The 19,895-nt window shown below is 37.0% G+C and overlaps 1 protein-coding gene across 10 annotated transcripts in view; it reads left to right on the top strand.

The window, feature by feature from the left end:
* The window catches only part of ZNF638 (zinc finger protein 638), a 153,491-nt gene that overhangs the window by 59,940 nt on the left and 73,656 nt on the right, over window positions 1-19,895 (top strand). For all 10 annotated transcript variants that reach the window (XM_032291782.1, XM_032291781.1, XM_032291780.1 and 7 more), the window contains exons 2-3: window positions 10,770-12,288; window positions 17,136-17,197. In XM_032291782.1, the coding sequence (XP_032147673.1) occupies window positions 10,770-12,288; window positions 17,136-17,197 (1,581 nt within the window). The remainder of the gene's footprint in view (window positions 1-10,769; window positions 12,289-17,135; window positions 17,198-19,895) is intronic.

Raw genomic sequence — 19,895 nt, 5'->3', positions numbered from 1 at the left:
CTGTCGATCAACCCTTGTGGCACCCTCAGAATTGCTACTTGCATACCTTTTGTGAAACAAGAGAGGACAAAATCTAATAGTAGTAAAGAAGTTGGTTGAGTGGCTCTGTCTGTGTGGTAGGAGAGGTTAGCAGACTGAGTACCAGAAAAGCACAGAATGACCTGTTAGTTTTTGTGGCTGAAAAAACAATCAGCCTCCTGTATTAACTATCCATTGTAATGACTGCATTAAGTATCAAAGTAAATTTATGTATTCTGAGACAAATAGTGCTCTAACAAAGCAGTGCCAAATGAGGTATATGGGTGTATATCTAGAAAAATAATGTTATTGGTAGTTTTCCCTTTGTGGGAAGGATTATAGAATACTTTTTATTCTTTCCTGCATGTCATAGGGTGGTTTTTATCTGCATGTCGTAGGGTGATTTTTCTTTTTTGGGGGCAGGTTATGAATCTGCATTGCTTTTTTGTGATTAGAAATGAAGTTTAAAGTAAATTTACACATAGATTATCTGGTATACGGAAAGAACACCAAAGGAAGATGTTATAATCTTGTTACTTCCTAGCTGTGTTTTACTTCATGTGTAAACTGGAATTCCTTTGCTCTTAAGGTCATTGTGAAGCTGAGACAAGATAATGTTTAAAGTGCTTTGTAAACTGAAGTACTGTAAGTGCAAGTATGGGGTTTGATATAAATCTTTTTCTTATAAGTCTAATAGAGCCATTATCTGATTTTTGATGATGGTTTTGGATAAAGTCTACCCATATCTGTAGAGAAAATTAAGGGCTCCCTTCCTTCTGAAAGACTGCATCAAAATAGGCAGTTCTTGATTGTCCATGGTATTAGACGTCTCAGAAATACCTCACAGGATTTAATAGTGATACATTTTCAATTCATCATGCTGTTTTGTCATGGCTTTCTCAAGAACTCAGTTTCTACTATGTGTTTCTGAAAGAATTTTTATGGTTGACATTATATTGAATATTTGTTTTACAGTGGCATGTTTTATTTCTTAAAAGGACACAAATGAGTTATTAAGTTGCTTGTTAAAACAGTTCAAAGGTTCATAATGTTTTGTGACTGTTAAATATCCAGTTTTTGAAAAATACTGAATTTAAAAAAATAAAATGTCAACTGAAAATAGCCAATAGCATAGTTCTAATTTAGCATAGTTCTAATTTTGTACAATGTTTGATATACCCTATCCCCCCAATCATGTGTGCATGCACGTACACAAAAGTAGATAAAACGGTACCAGAGTATTAATTTACTCTGGGTGATGGTTTTATTGGTAAGGATTTTGCTTGCAAGTCCTTACTGTTTTCTGTAACAAGCACACGTTACTTATATAGGTAAAACATTTGTTTTAAAGGGTTAATGCTATTTAGTTGCATTTTTTCCCCCAACGAGCTGATACTTAAGAACTCTGATCTCAACTCTTGTTTTTCCAGGTTATTTCATAAGATGGCTATCCATAAATCTGATGAACAAACCTCTTTATGACCAGAGCTCCTGGGGTTAAAGGAAAACGCTTTATAATGGCTGTCTTAATTTCTTTGGTGGTTTTCCAGGTGTTAATGCCAAATTTGCCTTTGTCTGTTTGGTTCCTCTGTTCTTATCACATTGTTTTCAGGTTACATCATTATCCTCAAAAGGCAGAGTGTTTGTTTTCTTTGGTGTGATACAATCTAATTCTTAGTTAGAGGTTTCTTACCAAGATCACTTTGCTTGTTTTGCTTAATTTTAGAAATTAATTTTTTCCACCAAAAGGTAGAATGAAACAAAGACCACAATATATGAAACTGTTTAGTAATAGTTAAAAAGTCAAGTGGGAAGGAAGGGTATAGGGTATGTAATTAAAATGATTTTAGACATAAATGTAAATTTATTATTTATGCATTGCTTGTTAATCAGCTTGTTAGCTGATTTGGCTTTTGCTAGATCTTGGTGTGTTAAAGTTAGATTGAGAAGAATTGATGTCATTTTCAATGACTCGTATTCATGGTTTTTTTACTTTACCCAACTTTTGTTTTGTTAAAAATGTCACACTGGCCGGGTATGGTGGCTTATGTTTGAAATCCTGGCACTTTGGGTGGCCGACGCAGGTGGATTACATGTGGTCAGTAGTTCAAGACCAGCCTGGCCAACGTGGTGAAACGTTGTCTCTACTGAAAATACAAAAAGCCGGGCATGGTGGTGGATGTCTGTAATCCCAGCTATTCAGGAAGCTGAGGCAGGAGAATCACTTGAACTTGGGAGGTGGAGATTGCAGCGAGCTGAGATTGTGCCACTGCCCTCCAGCCTGGGTGACAGTGAGACTCCATCGGGGGGGGGGCGGGTGAAGTCATACCTAATATTTAGGACTTAAACTTTTTATTTTGGAAATCTTCAGAAATGTAAAAAAGCACAGATAAATTCTTAGGGACTCATCACTCAGCTTCTACAACCAGTATTTTTATGTGTCTTGTGTCATCAAACTCCCTTCACCTACCTCCACCACCACCCTCTGCCCTGCTACACACATTCACTCTTTCCTCCTACCCCTGCCCAGATTATTTTAAAGAAAATCTCCGACACATTATTTTACTCATTAAGCGCTTGAGCCTATAACTTTTGCCTCTTTTTGCCAGTGCATCTGTGAACCTACATAGATAGCTGTAGATTTAAAGTTTATAATAGCCAAGGAAAAGGTATTCGTATGATGATGGTGGTGAGAGGAGAAAAAAAAAGTACATATGACAAGTATTACATTGAATTTTATAGTTAGAAATGGAGATCTTTTTTTTTTTTTGTATCTTGGTAATTTGGCAAGGGAATTGTTAGAGAGGAGAGGATTGAAAAAGCCACTAAAAACAGGAGCTAACAGATGGCATAAGGGATATTGGTTCCTAACACATTTTTTTCCTGTCTTCATGGCTGACTTTTATCAAATAGTCCTGAGGGTGCAGAAGATTCTAACGTTTAGCTGAAGCTATTTTTTTGTCTGGAATGTTATGCCTTTTTCAGTTACGCAATTTATAAATTATAATTTACTTTTTATCGTTCCAGTACAACTGTCTCATAGTATTTTATCTATAAACTTTAGGATACTCTAAATTTTTGAAAATTTGATAAACACATTTAGTAGGACATCGTTATTTGAAATCTCATTTCTACTAGTTCCCTCAAAACTGTAGAAGATGCCATCCTACAAAACTCAATTCAAACATTTCTTTCCTCCAGAAATCCTTTTCTGATACTTCAGGATTGTTATAATACCAACAAACTTTATTGCAGTTTGTATTTTCTGTTAGATTGTTAGCACTTTGGCTGTAGGAACAGAACCGTATTTTATTTGGCTTTGAAACTAGGAAGTAGCCTAGTGACTGTCGTGCTAGGCTGTCAGAAGATGCGTGATTTTGAACTTACTCCTTTCCACTAAAATGAAAAGGGAGAAAAAGAAGGGTCTGTTATGATATATCTTCTCAATCCATCCCCCAGTGGCATGCAGGATTTAGATGGACATTTTTAAGAAGGAACTTTGTGACCTACTGTCATTCCCTAGTAAATGTACCTGCCTGCCAAAAAGTAAAACAGAGACAACAAAAATCATTGTTTAGCAAAGCTGAGATGTATAGAAGTGATAATCCAGGAGAAAGCATTAGGCATATAGCAGTGTAGGAGAGCCAGTAGCTAAAAGTTGAATGGAATAGAAGAGAGATTCCATTGTCTCATAACCATGTAAATTGAGACCTTAAATATGTAGATTCTGACACCCCTAAATAGAGTTTCTTAACCTTTTTGACAAATGAATGACAGACTTTATAGTCTGAATTTGAATTTACTGCTTTCTGCTCTCCCTCCGCCAAAAAACCCCAAATATTTTCCTGTTGTATCACACTATCTCCTGTTAAAATTAAAAGCTTGTCCTCCATGTTTAGTATTCAGATTCTGAAGTTTCTCTCCAACTCAGAAGACTTTTCATGTATTTTCTGTATGGCTTCTGATTCTGGTCATTAAAAGCCTTTACCTAATAGTGCCGCCTTTTCTGAGGGAGATACGTTCTAAGACCTCCCGGTGGATACTGAAAATCTGGATGTACTGTAGTTAATCTGACCAGTTTCTAGTCTCTCTACGAACTTTTTTTTTTTTTTTTTATTGCAGAGTCATGAAAAGGGAAGATTTCAAGAAATTTCTAACTATATTATTTTGGTTACCCTAATTCTTTTCTTTTCTTTTTTTTTTTTTTTTTTTGAGATGGAGTCTTGCTCTGTCACCCAGGCTGGAGTGCAATGGCATGATTTCGACTAGCTGCAGCCTCTGCCTCCCAAGTTCAAGTGATTCTTGTGCCTCAGCCTTCTGAGTAGCTGGGACTACAGGAATGTGCCATCACACTTGGCTAATTTTTGTATTTTTAGTAGAGACTGGCTTTCACCATGTTGGCCAGGCTGGTCTCGAACTCCTGACCTCAAGTGATCTGCCTGCCTCGGCCTCCCAAAATGTTTAGATTACAGGCGTGAGCCACCGTGCCTGGCCTGATTACCCTAATTCTTAAGAGATACTAGCTTCATGTTAAAAAGTATGTTAGCTGTATGAAGAGAGAGGTCTGTTCTGGCTTTAATATCTTTGGTCCTTCCCTACCTAGAACAATGATGTCAGTGATTATTTTGTATGAATAAAGGCTGAATTTGAACTTACTGTCTAGATTTATTGCTAAGAAAACTTTCTCTACATTTCTTGGGAGTACTTAGCATTTAAAAAGATATCCTGAATGACCTGATACTTAATTTTGGAATTTCATTCCCTTGAATTGATTGAGAAGGATGTAAAAGTTAAGTGACAAAGTAAAGAAAGGTGCCATTGGTGGGGCACTTAAGCTACATAATTCTGAAGCCTTATGTTTTCAAATGTAATTGCAAAAGAAAACTTTATAATATCTTGTAAATAGAAAGCTTGAAGTATAAATAAACATCCTTTTAGTCAAAGCATTTTATTTGGAATGGATATGAATGATAGAAGACAAATTTTGCTAAATGATTGAAAATGTACTTCTTCTTTAGAAAGAAAGAAAAAAGTACTTAATATTTTTAATTAAAAGTGAAAATTATATAAATGAAATATGAGTGTACGGTAGTCTCCCCTTATCCACGATTTTACTTTCTGCAGTTACAGTTACCTGTAGTCAACCACCATCCAAAAATAGGTGAGTATAGTATGAGAACGACATTTTGAGAACAACCACGTTCATATAACTTGTATTACACTATATTATTCTATTTTTTATTGTTAATCTCTTACTGTAGCCTATTTTAAAATTAAACATTATCATAGGTATGTATGTATAGGAAAAAACACAGTATATAGAGGATTTAGTACTATCCATGGTTTCAGGCGTCCATTGGGGATCTTGGAATGCATCCACCTAGAGAAGGGGTGACTGATGTACTCCTTAAATTTCATTCACAAAGAGAAGGCAGCATAATGCTTACTTTTTTTAACCATTGAAGATATGCTATTTGGCATATAGGTCATAGGCAGATTTTTTACTTATATAAAATTTTTGAGACAGGGTCTTGCTTTGCTACCCAGGCTAGAGTACAGTGGTGAAAACAGCTCTCTGCAGCCTTGACCTCCTGGGCTTAAGCAATCCTCCCACCTCAGCCTCCTGGGTAGCTGGTTGGGAAAAATCACCATGCTTGGTTTTTTCATTTTTGTAAAGGTGAGTTCTCACCATGTTGCCCGCGCTGGCCTTGAATTCCTGGGCTCAAAGCAGTCCCCCTGCCTTGGCCTCCCAAAATGTTGGGATTACAGGTGTAAGCCACCTGTATTTTTAAAAAGTGTCTTTATTCTTACCAATGCCTAACATTGTGTGTCATGCTTCCAATATAAAATGCATGTGATTTTAGTGGGAAGCTGTGATGGCTGAACAAATATATAATGAAGTAATTAACCATAATTCTTCTTTGTTTGTTTTTGAGACAGAGTCTTGGTCTGTCACCCAGGCTGGAGTGCAGTGTTGTAGTCATGGCTCACTGCAGCCTCAACCTCCCAGGTTTAGGTGATCCTCCCGCTTCAGCCTCCTGAGTAGCTGGAACCACAGGCACTCACCACCACACTTTACTAATTTTTGTAATTTTTTTTATAGAGGTGAAGTCACTCTATGTTGCCTAGGCTGGTCTTATACTCCTGGATTCAAGCCATCTGCCTCCCTCAGCCTCCCAGAGTATTACAGGCATGAGCCACTGCACCTGACTCATAATTCCTCTTTTAATGATGTTTTGACAAAGTATTTTGTCAGAAACTTCTCTATTGGGATTAGAAATGATAATGGTAGCATAAGAAGGTGATGATTTTATATCAACTGGATTATTGTGTGAAAATGTTACTAAATACCAACTAAAATGATATACTACACATAAAAGTATGAAATATGTGTGGTGTCATGGGATAAGTTAGAAGTATTGGCTGAAAGTTCAGGAGGATTAAGAAACTTGTTCTCAGAAAGTTGGCAGAAATGACCTATTGTAAGATTGACATGTGCTGCTTTTAATAGGTTTTCCAGGATATGAATATTAGAAGAGAAACTTTCCTACCTCTACCTAGCAGGTCTTGGGACCAGAATGCTTAGTAAATAACTACCTGAACGGAAGTCTGATTTGTCTTCGCAGTAGAGAAGGGAGGGAGATCTTTTAGGCAGAGCCAGGGCTGCTAACTTTTTACTCTGTCTTCACTGTATTAGATTTTAGGATGGGAGGTCTGGTATGGTGGTTGTTTTTAAGACTCCTAAAAAATGCAAACAGGCCAAACCTCTGCTTATTGATAGTTGCAATTTCATAACTGGGAAATGCCTTTTAATTCTTCTCTTCATGTGAATTCCAGATTGTTCTATGAAAGACTGGTGTCTTTTCAAGATTAATATTCAGTGACTACATACTGATGCTGCTGTGTTAAATATGGAAATAATTCTTTCCTGATTAGTAAGTAGTTGCTGCTCAAAGGGTGGATCCCCCACATCCTTCCCTCTTATAGCTCCTCCCTAAGGGATGTCCCATCACTGCCTTCTCATGCTACAGCAGCTTCAACCCTTAAAAGTTTAAGGGTGGTATACCAAGGAGGGGCTTAGGAGTCTGCTTCCACACTGTAAAGCACCTATGTTTTGATAGTTCATTGCATGTTCTTTACTAGTCAATAAATATTTCAGACATGACCCCTGGGTATATAGGTAGGAAAGTTTCTCTTAACTTTTATATCCTGGGAAACCATAGGAAGCACATGTCTATTCTATGAATAGAAACCCAGGTTTGGGAAGTGCAAAATGGAAAAAAGATTTTGATAAGTGTATCAACTACAGCAGGGCCTCACATGGCTTTTTTTTTCTTTTTTTTTTTTTTTTTTAAAAGACAGGGCCTTACTCTGTCATCCAGGCTGGAGTACAGTGGTGCATTCTCAGCTTATTGCAACCTCTGCTTTCCAGGCTCAAGCTGTTTTTCAGCCTTAACCTTCCGAGTAGCTAGGGACTACAGGTGTGAGCTACTTCTCTCATAGACTTTAATATGCTAATACACATTGTTCCCCTCTAAAAATCAAGTATGGTGCCCTTCATACTTTCTTGGCCAGGGAACATCTTTGTAGATGACCACTCTTAGAGGACTAATATTCTGGAGAATACAGTTTATCAATGGCTGTTGTACTCTTACCTTCTATAAATGTGTACTTAAATCAGTGTAATGCAATGTTGGGCACATGAGGAAATACACAGTAGATTTTTGCCTTTAAGGAGTTTAAAATGGAGATGATTACAAATGATATGTGTTCACAATTCCATTTAGTAATTAGATCACTCTGGTTGAAATTTGTTCCTTTGCTGTTTTATTTTGGGCGAGAAACATTATTTGGAAGAGCTTGTGCTTATGAAGTTGTAAGAGGAGTCTACACCAAATGTTGTAAATGGTGCAGAAAGCATTGAAATAACTAGGTGATAAATTGTTTACATAAGCAATGTATATCTTTTAGGATTGGGTAAAGACATTTGTTTTTGGAAGTGATTTTATTGTGTAGAAGGCAGGCACAGTTTCATATGATTTATGATTGTTTAAAAAGACCATGAGTTTGTTAGAAATGAACTTTTTTTTTTTTTTTTTTTGTTGACACAGAGTCTCGGTCTGTCGCCAGGTGCCAGGCTGGAGTGCAGTGGCGTGATCTCAGCTCACTGCAACCTCCGCCTCCCGGGTTCAGGCAGTTCTGCTTCTTCATCCTCCCGGGTAGCTGGGACTACAGGCACATGCCACCATGCCCAGCTAATTTTGTTTTTTTTGTATTTTTAGTAGAGACGAGGTTTTACCATGTTGGCCAGGATGGTCTCGATCTCTTGACCTCGTGATCTGCCCATCTCGGCCTTCCAAAGTGCTGGGATTACAGGCTTGAGCCACCGCGCCCGGCCTATAAATGAACTTTTAAACAAAATTTGGGTATCAATGTTTGGTAAACTTGTGTCTTTAGCTTGTATCTGGTGAATCAGAAGCCTGTGTATTTGCTGTGTTGTTGTGTTTCATTCTAATTGGAAAATTTGTGCATGTTAGTGAGTACTTTGGATGTGATCATTCATATAGTTTAACACATATTTGAGGATCTTTTGAGTAGGAGTAGGGTTTATATGCTTGGGGGATAAGACTTAGCCATGAACGTAAACCTTCAATTGACAATACGTTGTTGAAAAAGACCGTGTTTATGAGTGCAGAAACATAAGATAGTAAGAGTCCAGAAAATGGTGCAAGCAACAAATAAGAAAGGTTATTGGATGCCAGGTGAGGTGGCTTACATCCCAGCACTTTGAGAAGCTGAGGCGGGCGGTTCACTTGATGTCAGGAGCTTGAGAGCAGCCTGGCCAACATGACGAAACCCCATCTCTACTAAAAATACAAAAATTAGCTGGGTAGCATGGTGGTGTGTGCCTGCAGTCCCAGCTACTTGGGAGGCTGAGGCAGGAGAATGACTTGAACCTGAGAAGTGGAGGTTGCAGTTAGCCGAGATTGTGCCGCTGAACTCCAGCCTGGGTGACAGCATGAGACTGTCTTTAAAAAAAAAAAAAACGGAAAGAAGGATTATTGGAAGATTCATTTCAGGGATTGGTAGTCAAGGGAGGTTGAATGGGGGCTGACTTTGAAGGATGAATAAGTCAGCATCCAGAGCAACGTTTGTTTTTGATTGGAAGAGGTGAAGGGAGTTGGGAAGAATAGGAACAGTGGCATAGTAAAAATACCTGTCTGATAAAATCAGAGAGTTTGATTAGATTAGTTGGACTTTAAACAAGCTAAGAAATAAAGGGAATGAGATGTTCTTGGATTTTTGAACAGAGGAGTTGTGTGGTAAAAATGTCCTTTTGCAAAAGTTAAATGTGGGTGGCAGCGTGCAAAATGACTGGAAGGGAGAGTGTTAACCAGATAAAGACCATTTCCCAGCCAAATTAACATTTTATTAATATATATAAATAGAAAAGTGTATAGTAAAGTAATGGATGGAATTGTAGCTTGAACCAGACAGTGATGATTAGTAAATAGGATCCGTGGTGTGGATTTTGATAACAATTGTAGATGCCCAAAGACCTCACATTTTCCACCATGCATTTCAATCATGCATAAAAGTGAGGTCCTAATAGAAAGCACAAGCATAGTCCATATGTTTATAAATTTTTTAATTCCAGGAGGAAAGGCAAGTTATGTGGCTGCTGACCTTGGTCCTGAATGGTAGCTAAAGTAGTGTTTTCTGAGAAGAGTGTTGAAGTGTGGATAGTGCTGCAGTCTGATGGGCTGGTCAGCAACCAGTTTTAACTAATAAAGTGCCTGAAAACGGCAAGATTTTTTTACTCACATCTATTAGTGGTTAAGAATACATATTACTGGACCAGACAACCTTCAGTACAAATCTCAGCACAGTCACTTGTATTTGTAAGTCACTTTACCTGTGTGTGCCTTAGTGTTTTCCTCTGTACATATCTTGGGATTGTTAGCATTAAATGACCCATTCCATTTAAGGTTCATAGAACACTGACACATAGCCAGTGCTCTATAAAGTTAATAATTATTATCATCCATATATATTTTTCTATACTGTGAGACAAATATGGAGGGATTCCAAGGGAAGAGTTACTGGTTTTGTTACATATTTTCTATATTATACCGAATTCCATGCCATTGCATACTGTTTTCTTAGACTCTGCAAACAAGTTTATTAGCAACAAATTTTTATCTTACAAGAAACAACCATTTAATAATAGGAACATAAGTTTATTTGTCCTGTGGAATTTATTAGATGTGAAGACTGATTCCAAGAAGATTGTGTTTTACAAAACTGGGTCTTATGAAACTTCAGGCTTACAGTTTTTATTTTCTTTATTTGTATATCTGATAACATGCATATTAAGTATGTGTGCATTTATAAGTATTTTAATGCCTTCATCTTTTTTCCTCAGTATTACAGCGTGAAATAAATTCCCAGTATTTTTCAAGATTATGTAAAAGGAGTTGTAATTACTGCTCAGCACCTAGGACAGCACCCAACACAACACAATGTACATGAACTCTGGCTTGAGGTTGGGGCTTGTGTTCTGCATTCAGGAAAGAAGAAAAGAGAAAGTTTTTGGGAAATTTAAATCTTCGTAAGCCCTTACTCTGAAAGTGTATGAAATGCAGAATGGTTTCGTGGCTTTATTTCAAAATGTTTTACACTGGCTGTAGAACCCACTTCATGAAGTAGTTTGAGTTAAAATGATCTAATGTTTGTGTTTTAACTTTCAGCTTTGTGTTATTCTTGGAAAATTTCGCACCACTTGTGAATTCCTTGAACCTGGGCATTGCAAACCCACTTCTGTTGGGCCCATCTCCTTTGCACTTTGCTCAGATTAAGACTCAGTTGGCGCTTCAGCAGCTGAATGCCGTTGCCTCACATGGTTCAACACCACCTTATACTTTATTAAATCAGGCTTTCTTGAAAATAGCCATGTCGAGACCCAGGTTTAATCCTCGAGGAGACTTTCCACTTCAAAGGCCACGAGCACCTAACCCTTCTGGGATGAGGCCTCCAGGACCATTTATGAGGCCTGGATCTATGGGTCTCCCAAGATTTTACCCAGCAGGGAGAGCCCGTGGAATTCCACACAGATTTGCTGGCCATGAATCTTATCAGAACATGGGACCACAGAGAATGAATGTTCAGGTAACTCAACACAGAACTGATCCAAGATTGACCAAAGAAAAACTGGATTTTCATGAAGCACAACAGAAGAAGGGGAAGCCTCACGGTAGCCGGTGGGATGATGAGCCTCATATATCTGCATCAGTGGCAGTGAAACAGAGTTCCATAACACAGGTTACAGAGCAGAGTCCCAAAGTACAGAGCCGCTATACTAAAGAGAGTGCCTCAAGTATCTTAGCAAGTTTTGGATTATCTAATGAAGACCTAGAAGAACTTAGTCGCTATCCTGATGAACAACTAACTCCGGAAAATATGCCATTAATTTTGAGGGATATAAGAATGCGAAAAATGGGGCGCAGATTACCTAATTTACCTTCTCAGAGCAGAAATAAAGAAACACTTGGTAGTGAAGCAGTTTCAAGTAATGTGATTGATTATGGGCATGCAAGCAAATATGGCTACACAGAAGATCCACTTGAAGTACGTATTTATGATCCTGAAATTCCAACTGATGAGGTTGAGAATGAATTTCAGTCACAGCAGAGCATTTCTGCATCTGTTCCCAATCCAAATGTGATATGTAATTCTATGTTTCCTGTTGAAGATGTATTTCACCAAATGGACTTCCCTGGTGAGTCCTCCAATAATCGGTCCTTTTTCCCAGTTGAGAGTGGAACCAAGATGTCAGGCTTACACATTTCGGGAGGACAGTCAGTCCTTGAACCTATAAAATCTGTCAACCAATCCATTAACCAAACAGTTAGCCAGACAATGAATCAATCCCTGATTCCTCCGTCTATGAACCAGCAACCATTTTCGTCAGAATTAATTTCAACTGTAAGCCAACAAGAGCGGATCCCACATGAGCCTGTGATTAATTCATCTAATGTACATGTTGGATCAAGAGGAAGTAAAAAGAATTATCAGTCACAGACTGACATTCCCATTCGGTCTCCCTTTGGTATTGTGAAAGCATCCTGGCTACCAAAATTTTCACATGCTGATGCCCAGAAAATGAAGAGACTTCCAACTCCTTCTATGATGAATGATTATTATGCAGCGTCTCCAAGAATATTTCCACATTTGTGTTCTCTGTGTAACGTAGAATGTAGTCATTTGAAGGTGAGTGTTTTTAAAAAAAGATCACTGTATGATGCTCAGCGCCAAAGTTTTCTCTAAGTTCTAATATGTATGCTGCTGTTAACTAGACGTTAAGGAAATGGCAGAAGGTAATTTAAATTGCAACCTCAATATTAGTTGTAATCTTGAGTAGCCCTGGCCTTAGTACTGAGTTCAGTGTTAGGCTTACTGTATTCCTATGACCGGGCACACCATATATTAATAGTTTGTCCATTTATTTTAAACTTTTAGTTATCCCACTTACACAACGTAAAATTTATATAACATAAACTGTGTACTTCACAAGACAATGTTACATGGAATTACCTTTCTCTAAAAGGATCTGTTAGTATAAAACTACAAAGAGATAGTATAACCCATTTATACTTAAGAGATGGTATAACCCATTTGTAATTCACACATTTAAGAGACATTATATTAACGGCCTTGCACATATATACTTGTCTTGGGATAAAGACAATGCCGATTTAAATATTTCCTGACTTTACATATGTAGACTAGTGATTTTTAGTGTTTTTTTGAGAAGAAGCTTTCTAAAATAACTTCATAGCAAAAATAAGTCAAGGTGCACTAATTATAGAGTTAAATGACAGAAATTTGAAGAGAAAATTCTTTAAAAAATAAAGAAGATTTAGGTACTTAATAGTATAGTTAGAAGGAAGTATTTTGCAGAGGTAGTCAAGTGTACTATAATATAGAACATACTATTAGGTAGTAATCATTGGTAGATTGGAGCAGGAATTTCCAAGTAAATTTTATTTATTTATCTGTGTTTGGCAAGCACTGTTTCTTCTATTTACCAATGTGATTTATTGATTCAGATTGTAAAGAGTCAGGAGGGAATGTACTAACATGGGAAAAAGCTTTGATTCAAGGCCATGGTCAGGAATTGGTTGTATACTTAGGCTTAAAAATCTATAGGTGCTAATGTTCTTGTTCTTTTCTTCTTGCAGTGCTGCCTTTTGATTTTCTTTTCATTACTCACTCACCAGGTTTTTATCAACATGATTCTGATAATTAGATCTGTTGTTTGTTTCTTAAAGTTAACTTCAGTGAAAGAAAGCAGGATTCGATCCCATTTCAGCCAGCTGTGCCAAATTCTGTTAAAATAATAGTTGCCTTATTCCATCAGAAGGGATAGCAAAGTCCTTACAAGGGAAAAAGTTTTAGAATAGTTCATATCACCTAATTGTAATCTGTAAGTAGCCCTGGCCTAAGTAGTGAATTGGGTATTAGTCTCTGTATTCTTATGACTGGGCGTACCACATAATTTTAAAATTTATTTTAAACTCTTAATTAATCATGATGAATCCCAAAAAATACATCTTTAAATAAAGAACTTGAAGTTTTAATTTGTATTCTGTATAGTAGAAAAGATATACATTTAATTTAGTATGTACTTATGGATACCGGTTTTGTACTTGACTCCAATTAGGTACTGGGGCAGAAATAAGGAACTGTGTAAAATTTTAGATGTTATTAAGCAGTTTATCCAGTCCTATTGAGGAGAAAAATTATACTCCTGAGACATTTAAAACAATTAGAAGGCAACAAGTGGTTTTGTATATTTAACTTGTTTGGATATGCTGTAGGGGACAGAGATGTAATATTTCTATGTTGATTTCAGGCGTGTATCACTCAGGCCAGCATCATCAATTTACTGATGTAATCATTACCAATTTACCAATTTAATAATTATTTTAACTATTGTATTTGTAGCGGTATGTGTTTAAAAATTATAAATATGCATTCTGACATCAAAAGACTTTTACAGCCTAGTTAGACTAATGGAATGTCAGTTACTAAATGCACTAAGTCTATCTTGACTAGAATAATGTGGTAGAGAAGACTTCATGGAGTAGGTTGAAGATGGATCTTGAATGATAAAGAGGCTTTAGATATGCCTGTATAAAGAGGAGGAGGGGGCCGGGCGTGGTGGCTCACGCTTGTAATCCCAGCACTTTGGGAGGCCTAGTTGGGCGGATCACGAGGTCAGGAGTTCGAGACCAGCCTGACCAACATGGTTAAACTTGTCTCTGCTAAAAATACAAAAATTAGCTGGGCATGATGGCACATGCCTGTAATCCTAGCTGCTTAGGAGGCTGAGGCAGGAGAATTGCTTGAACCCGGGTGATCTCGCCAATGCACTCCAACCTGGGTGACAGAGTGACTCCATCTAAAAAAAAAAAATAAAAAAATAAAAAAGGAGGAGGGATGGCAACGATATACAGAGAGGCAAAGGTCCAGAGAGAGACTACATTTCATTGTGGTAGGAGGCAGTTGGGAAAGAGTGATGAGCATATTAGAAATAAGTATGAAAGGCCTTGAAGAGCTAGCCTAGGAGTTTAGACTTGAGGTGGGAGGCATTAGAAAGCTAAATAAGTTTGTTGATAAGTGAAGTGACATGTTTAAAGTATATTTTAGGGAGACCTGACTGAAGTATGCAGGGTAGATAGAGATGAGATGATATGGAGGAGGACCTCCACTTGGAAGCTTCTCTAATTGTTCAAGTATAAGATGGTAAAAACCTGGGTTAATAGGGTAAAAGTAAAGAATTTAGAGGAGAGAAAATCATTTAGTAATCATTAGAACTCACATAGATTGCCGTTAAACACACACACAACACACACACACACACACCCCTTTTAACAGCACAACAGAATGGGGCTCATCTAAGTAAAGAATTTTTCACTGCTAAATGGCCAGATGATAGAGATTTGAGAAGATGGGGATTTTGATGGTACAAACTACTTCTCATTTCTGTGATATATTTTGCTGCCTCGTAAATGTTCGTGTGTGTGTGTGTATATATATATATATATATATGACATAAATATGAAGCCAATAAATGTAAATTACCAACTGCAAACTTTTTTCTACTGAGTAAATCTGACAATATGTATATTTCCCACCTTCGAGTCTCTGAAATTATAGCTGTGAAGATGTACTTTGAGAATGTGAAATGTATTTGCTTGTTAAATTGGGGTTCAGATTTTAAAGGAAAAACTTCCCTTGGTTTAGGGTCTGTGTCGTAATGACTGAAATAATCCAGTTTGAGAAAGTACTGACAGTAAAAAATTGTTGAGACTAATAAGTGAGCCCTGATACGGGTAGGTATTTTCAGTTTCATCCTGAGCCTGCCTAATTCTATACAGTCCTTGCAGAGCCTCCTCCTTAGTAGGTAATTTTCACTTTTTCTCTGGGGAGGCAGTGCTGCTTTTGGACCATTATCTAATGTGGGTACTTTTGCCAGAGAGTCTAGAAATTGGGGCAGGATAGGTGTATTTACTGAGGTTAAAGGAAGTAATGTCAATTTGTGAAGCAAGCCTGTTAAAAGTGCAGTAAGAGAATGTGTGTTGTATGTGAGGAGAGTATGTCCTAAATAGGGCAGCCATCATCGTCAGCTGATAGTTGCTGTAAGAATGGTATCCTGTATTACTGTATCATCCTATTTTTTCAAGAAAAGCTGGAAATCTGGACTTGGGATTAAAATCTCTGGATTATTAAATGTTGGCAACGTATTCAGATAAAACACTTTATGGTTCAAATAAATCATGCCCAACCTACTGCCTGCACCAGTGTGTCTGTTTGATGTAAAGTGTCCAGTTAACATTAAAAATACGGGTTTTAGTACCACTAGAGACTTTTAACTGCCAATCTCTTCTAGCTTTCTATTTGTATTACTAAACAGGATGTACAAACATTTCTTTTTTGTAGTCTACAATCAGTTTCATGGCTTAATGAAATAGTTTAGGATTTGTCATACCTTGTTGCTGGGTTTAAATTGATGCTGAGCATTGCACTGCAAATCAGTGTACCTTCTTTCAGATAGTTCTTGCCAAGGCAGAATCTAAAATTGTCAACTGTGATTTCACCTGTGGAAACTTATAGTTCTTTAGCAATGACCTAAACTAAAATGTGTTTGAAATGGAAACAAATAATCACATTTTCTTTAAGCAAAGTTTTGAAATACAGAGTTATTTAGTAAGTTTTCTGCTTTTCCAAGTCCTGGAGGAATAGTGAAACTTAGAGTAACATACATACTGCTTTTAACTAATTGTTTCACTTTGGAAACTGTATCTTTGAAAACTGTATTGGCTTTTTTTTTTCTTTTAAATCCAGATGTATCTTCCAGAGCTATTTATGGGTACAGATTGTAATTTTAGGACAGATTTATTTGTAAATGAAGTTATGTATAAGAAAACATTTTGTTAATTGTAAAGCTCAATATGTAAGGGATATTGTATCTTTGAAATGTTGTTACCTTTAAATTTTGAAAATAGATTGATCAGCAGCATTTTTCCCGTATTTTTACTAATCTCATTTACCAAAACAGTGAGTACCTTGTATGGAATGGTACTGGCCTATGAGGTAGCATTTTTTGATTGTTGATGTTGTTAGCATGAATTTTAGAGGTATTCGTCATTGAAATACTGTATTTTGAAGATACTGTTTCACAGATACCATTTTACTTATAGAATTTTTGGTGTTTTCTGGTATGGTGTTTTTTGCAATAAGTTTTTGCTGATCCATGCTTTTATTTTCTCCAAGTTTATATATTGATTTCAAAATGAGCATCCATGGATATGATATTTAAAATGTTTTCTGTACTAAAATATTTTCAAATGGGAGCAATGAGGTATGGTATTAAGTACATTTGTTTCGAGACCTTTAATTTTTGTTTGTGAAAATTTGAGTAGCCAAAAGCTACTTATAACTACATTTGTTTAATTTTTGAAAAAGATGTATTCTTGTCTGTTTTAAAAGCCTCGTTCGTTAGTCAACATGAGGAATATTCTAATTTCGACACTTTTCTCCTTTTACAATAGGATTGGATTCAGCATCAAAATACGTCTACTCATATTGAGAGCTGTCGACAGTTACGTCAACAGTAAGAACTTTTTTTCTTTATTTTAGATAGCATATTTACAAAATAGTTAATGTTCAGATATGACTGTTAATATTTTTAGTATACTTTGGAGAAAAATATCTTTAGAAAGTTGTCTTTTTAAAATATTAGTTTTGTGGAAGTATATTTAATATTTTTCTAAAATGATAGAATTGAATATATCCTTTGCTCTGGCACTTTTCTAACTTAATTCCCAGTGGGTAAACTTTTTATGTCATTAATTCATTCTTTGCTGGCTTACCTTTCCCACGATCTTTTATCTATATCAGAGCAGGTATCCTTTCTTTCTCCTAACTTCACCTCTTTCCATAGGATAAGTAACTGAAAATCAGTGCAAACCAAACACCAGCATTTAATTTGGGACCTAATGCTGTTCTCCATCTTAGAACCAGTTTTCAGAATATACCTTAAGTAAGGGATGAAAAAGCTAGATGTCTTGGTTCCTCAGTCTTGGCTCTTCAATTCTTCCACCTTTTTCTTCTCTAAAACAGGGCATTTGTGAAGGTTTCCTTACTGGCCATAAAGGTTAAAAGTGTTATTTTAACACTAAGTTCCAGTATCCCTTGGAATAACATAAAATTAAACTCTGCTTTCCCTAGTACCATTAAACAGTTCCTAGCCACCAGACTGACGGTAACATGTTCATAGGCAAATGGATTTGAGATTATTATAATGAGAATCCTTCTGGTTGTAAGTGATTAAAGTTGCAAATCAGTTGCAGTGGCCCATGCCTGTAATCTCAGCACTTTGAGAGGCTAAGGCAGGTAGGCTTGCTGGAGCCCAGGAGTTCAGCCTGGCCAACATAGCAAGATCTCTTCTCTACCAAAAATAAAAATAAAAGAATCAGCCAGGCATGGTGGTACATATCTGTAGCTAAAATATTTGGGAGGCTGAGGTGGGAGTATCACTTGATCATGGGAGATAGAGGCTTTAGTGAGTCATGATTGCACCACTGCAGTCTAACCAGGACGACATCCTGTTTCAAAAAAAAATTTTTTTTTAAAGTAAGAATTTGTAAGCTCGATTGACTGGGAAGGTTAAATGAGTTTGGTGGTTCTATTAATAGTTTCAGGAGCAGCTGTATTGGATGCTCAAACAAAACTCAGTGTCAGAAATACTTATTTCTTAGCTGTTGTCTTTTGCATTGGCGTTATGAAATCTTGGACACACTTCTTTCACATAGCAAAATGGACCCCATGGTTTTGGATGTAAGTGATCTGTATAGCTGGCATTTCTAGAAGGGTTTTTTTTTCCCCTCCCCTAACCCCTCACCCTGTGACACAGCCTCGGGAGGTCCTGAGAATATATGCCTCTCCTATCTCACCTTTTTACTTTAGAACACTTCTTTCTCCGTAACTCCAGCAGAAGTCCTTGTTTTGACTCTTGGTTCACTTTGGGTTAGTTGTCCATCCCTAAACCCATTATAGTAGCTATGGGAATAGGGTACTACACTTCGGTTTTTGTCATATGTCTACTGGTGTCAAGAGTGAGATAAGCTGCACCTGGACCTTACACACTAAGACTAGAAATTGGGGTTAGTTTCCTACATAGATACTGTGCAGACAAACATAGGTTATCATGGGGAGATAATTTATTGCCTGAATTGGATATGCCTTACTGTCACTGTAAGGAATACAGTCAAAAATGGAAAATCTCTCCTAAGCAACATTTTCCCACAGGTAACCCAGTGGGATGTCTTTTAATGAAGGTGAATTTTTATTTGGTTGGGAGCCAGCTATTTATTCATGCTAGTAGAAGGATTATAGCTACGTTAATTTACTTGAGCAAACAGCATATACCTAAGTATAGGTAAGGCTATTATTTTTTTCATGCACATAGGACCCTGATTTAAAACATTTACTTTCCATGCCTGCTACTTTAATGTTCTACACTACTTTTTATTTTTTAGCCATGTCAAGTGTATTAGGACTCTCCAGAGAGACCAATAGGGGAGACATATATAAGCATACCTTATTTTATTGCACTTTGATTTATTATATTTCATGTAATTTCGCTTTTTTACAAATTGAAAGATTGTGAAAACCCTGTGTCAAGTCTGTTGGTGCTATTTTTCTTTTTTCTTTTTCTTTTTTTTGACTTAATAGAAATTTATTCTCTCACAGTTTTGGAGTCCAGAAGCCTGAAATCATGATGTTAGCTGGGCCACACTCCCTTCTAAGGCTCTAGGGGAGAATCTATTCCATGCCTCTCTCCTAGCTTCTAGTGACTAGGGACAGTCGTTGGCCTTCCTTAGCTTGTAGCCCATCAATCCCATCTCTGCTACTGTCTTCACACCCCTTCTCTCAAACCTCCGTCTGTCCTCCTATTATAAGGACACTGGCTGTTGGATCTCGGGCCCATTGTATAATCGAAGATTATTTCATCTCAAGAGTTTTAGTTTAATTATATCTGCAAAGATCCTTTTCCAAATCAGGTAACATTCACAAGTTCCAGGGATTGGGACATATGTATGTATGTATCTTTTGGGGAGCATCATTCAAGAATCCATCTTAATCATCTCCTAATATCAAATCGCTGTCTCATCTGGCCCTTGAGCATGCTTTTGCTGCCAAAAGCAATCAAGAGCCGAAGCTGAAAATGAACAGTGTTACTAGTACCTGTATGCTGGTGGGAACTGCAATTGGATATATCCTTCAATCTGGTATCCTCTGGGTCAGTT

This window comes from Sapajus apella, unplaced genomic scaffold (assembly GCF_009761245.1).
Source record: "Sapajus apella isolate SASKATOON/1434 unplaced genomic scaffold, GSC_monkey_1.0 scaffold26, whole genome shotgun sequence".
Lineage (NCBI taxonomy): Eukaryota > Metazoa > Chordata > Mammalia > Primates > Cebidae > Sapajus > Sapajus apella.
This window is presented reverse-complemented; position numbering and strand designations above follow the sequence as displayed.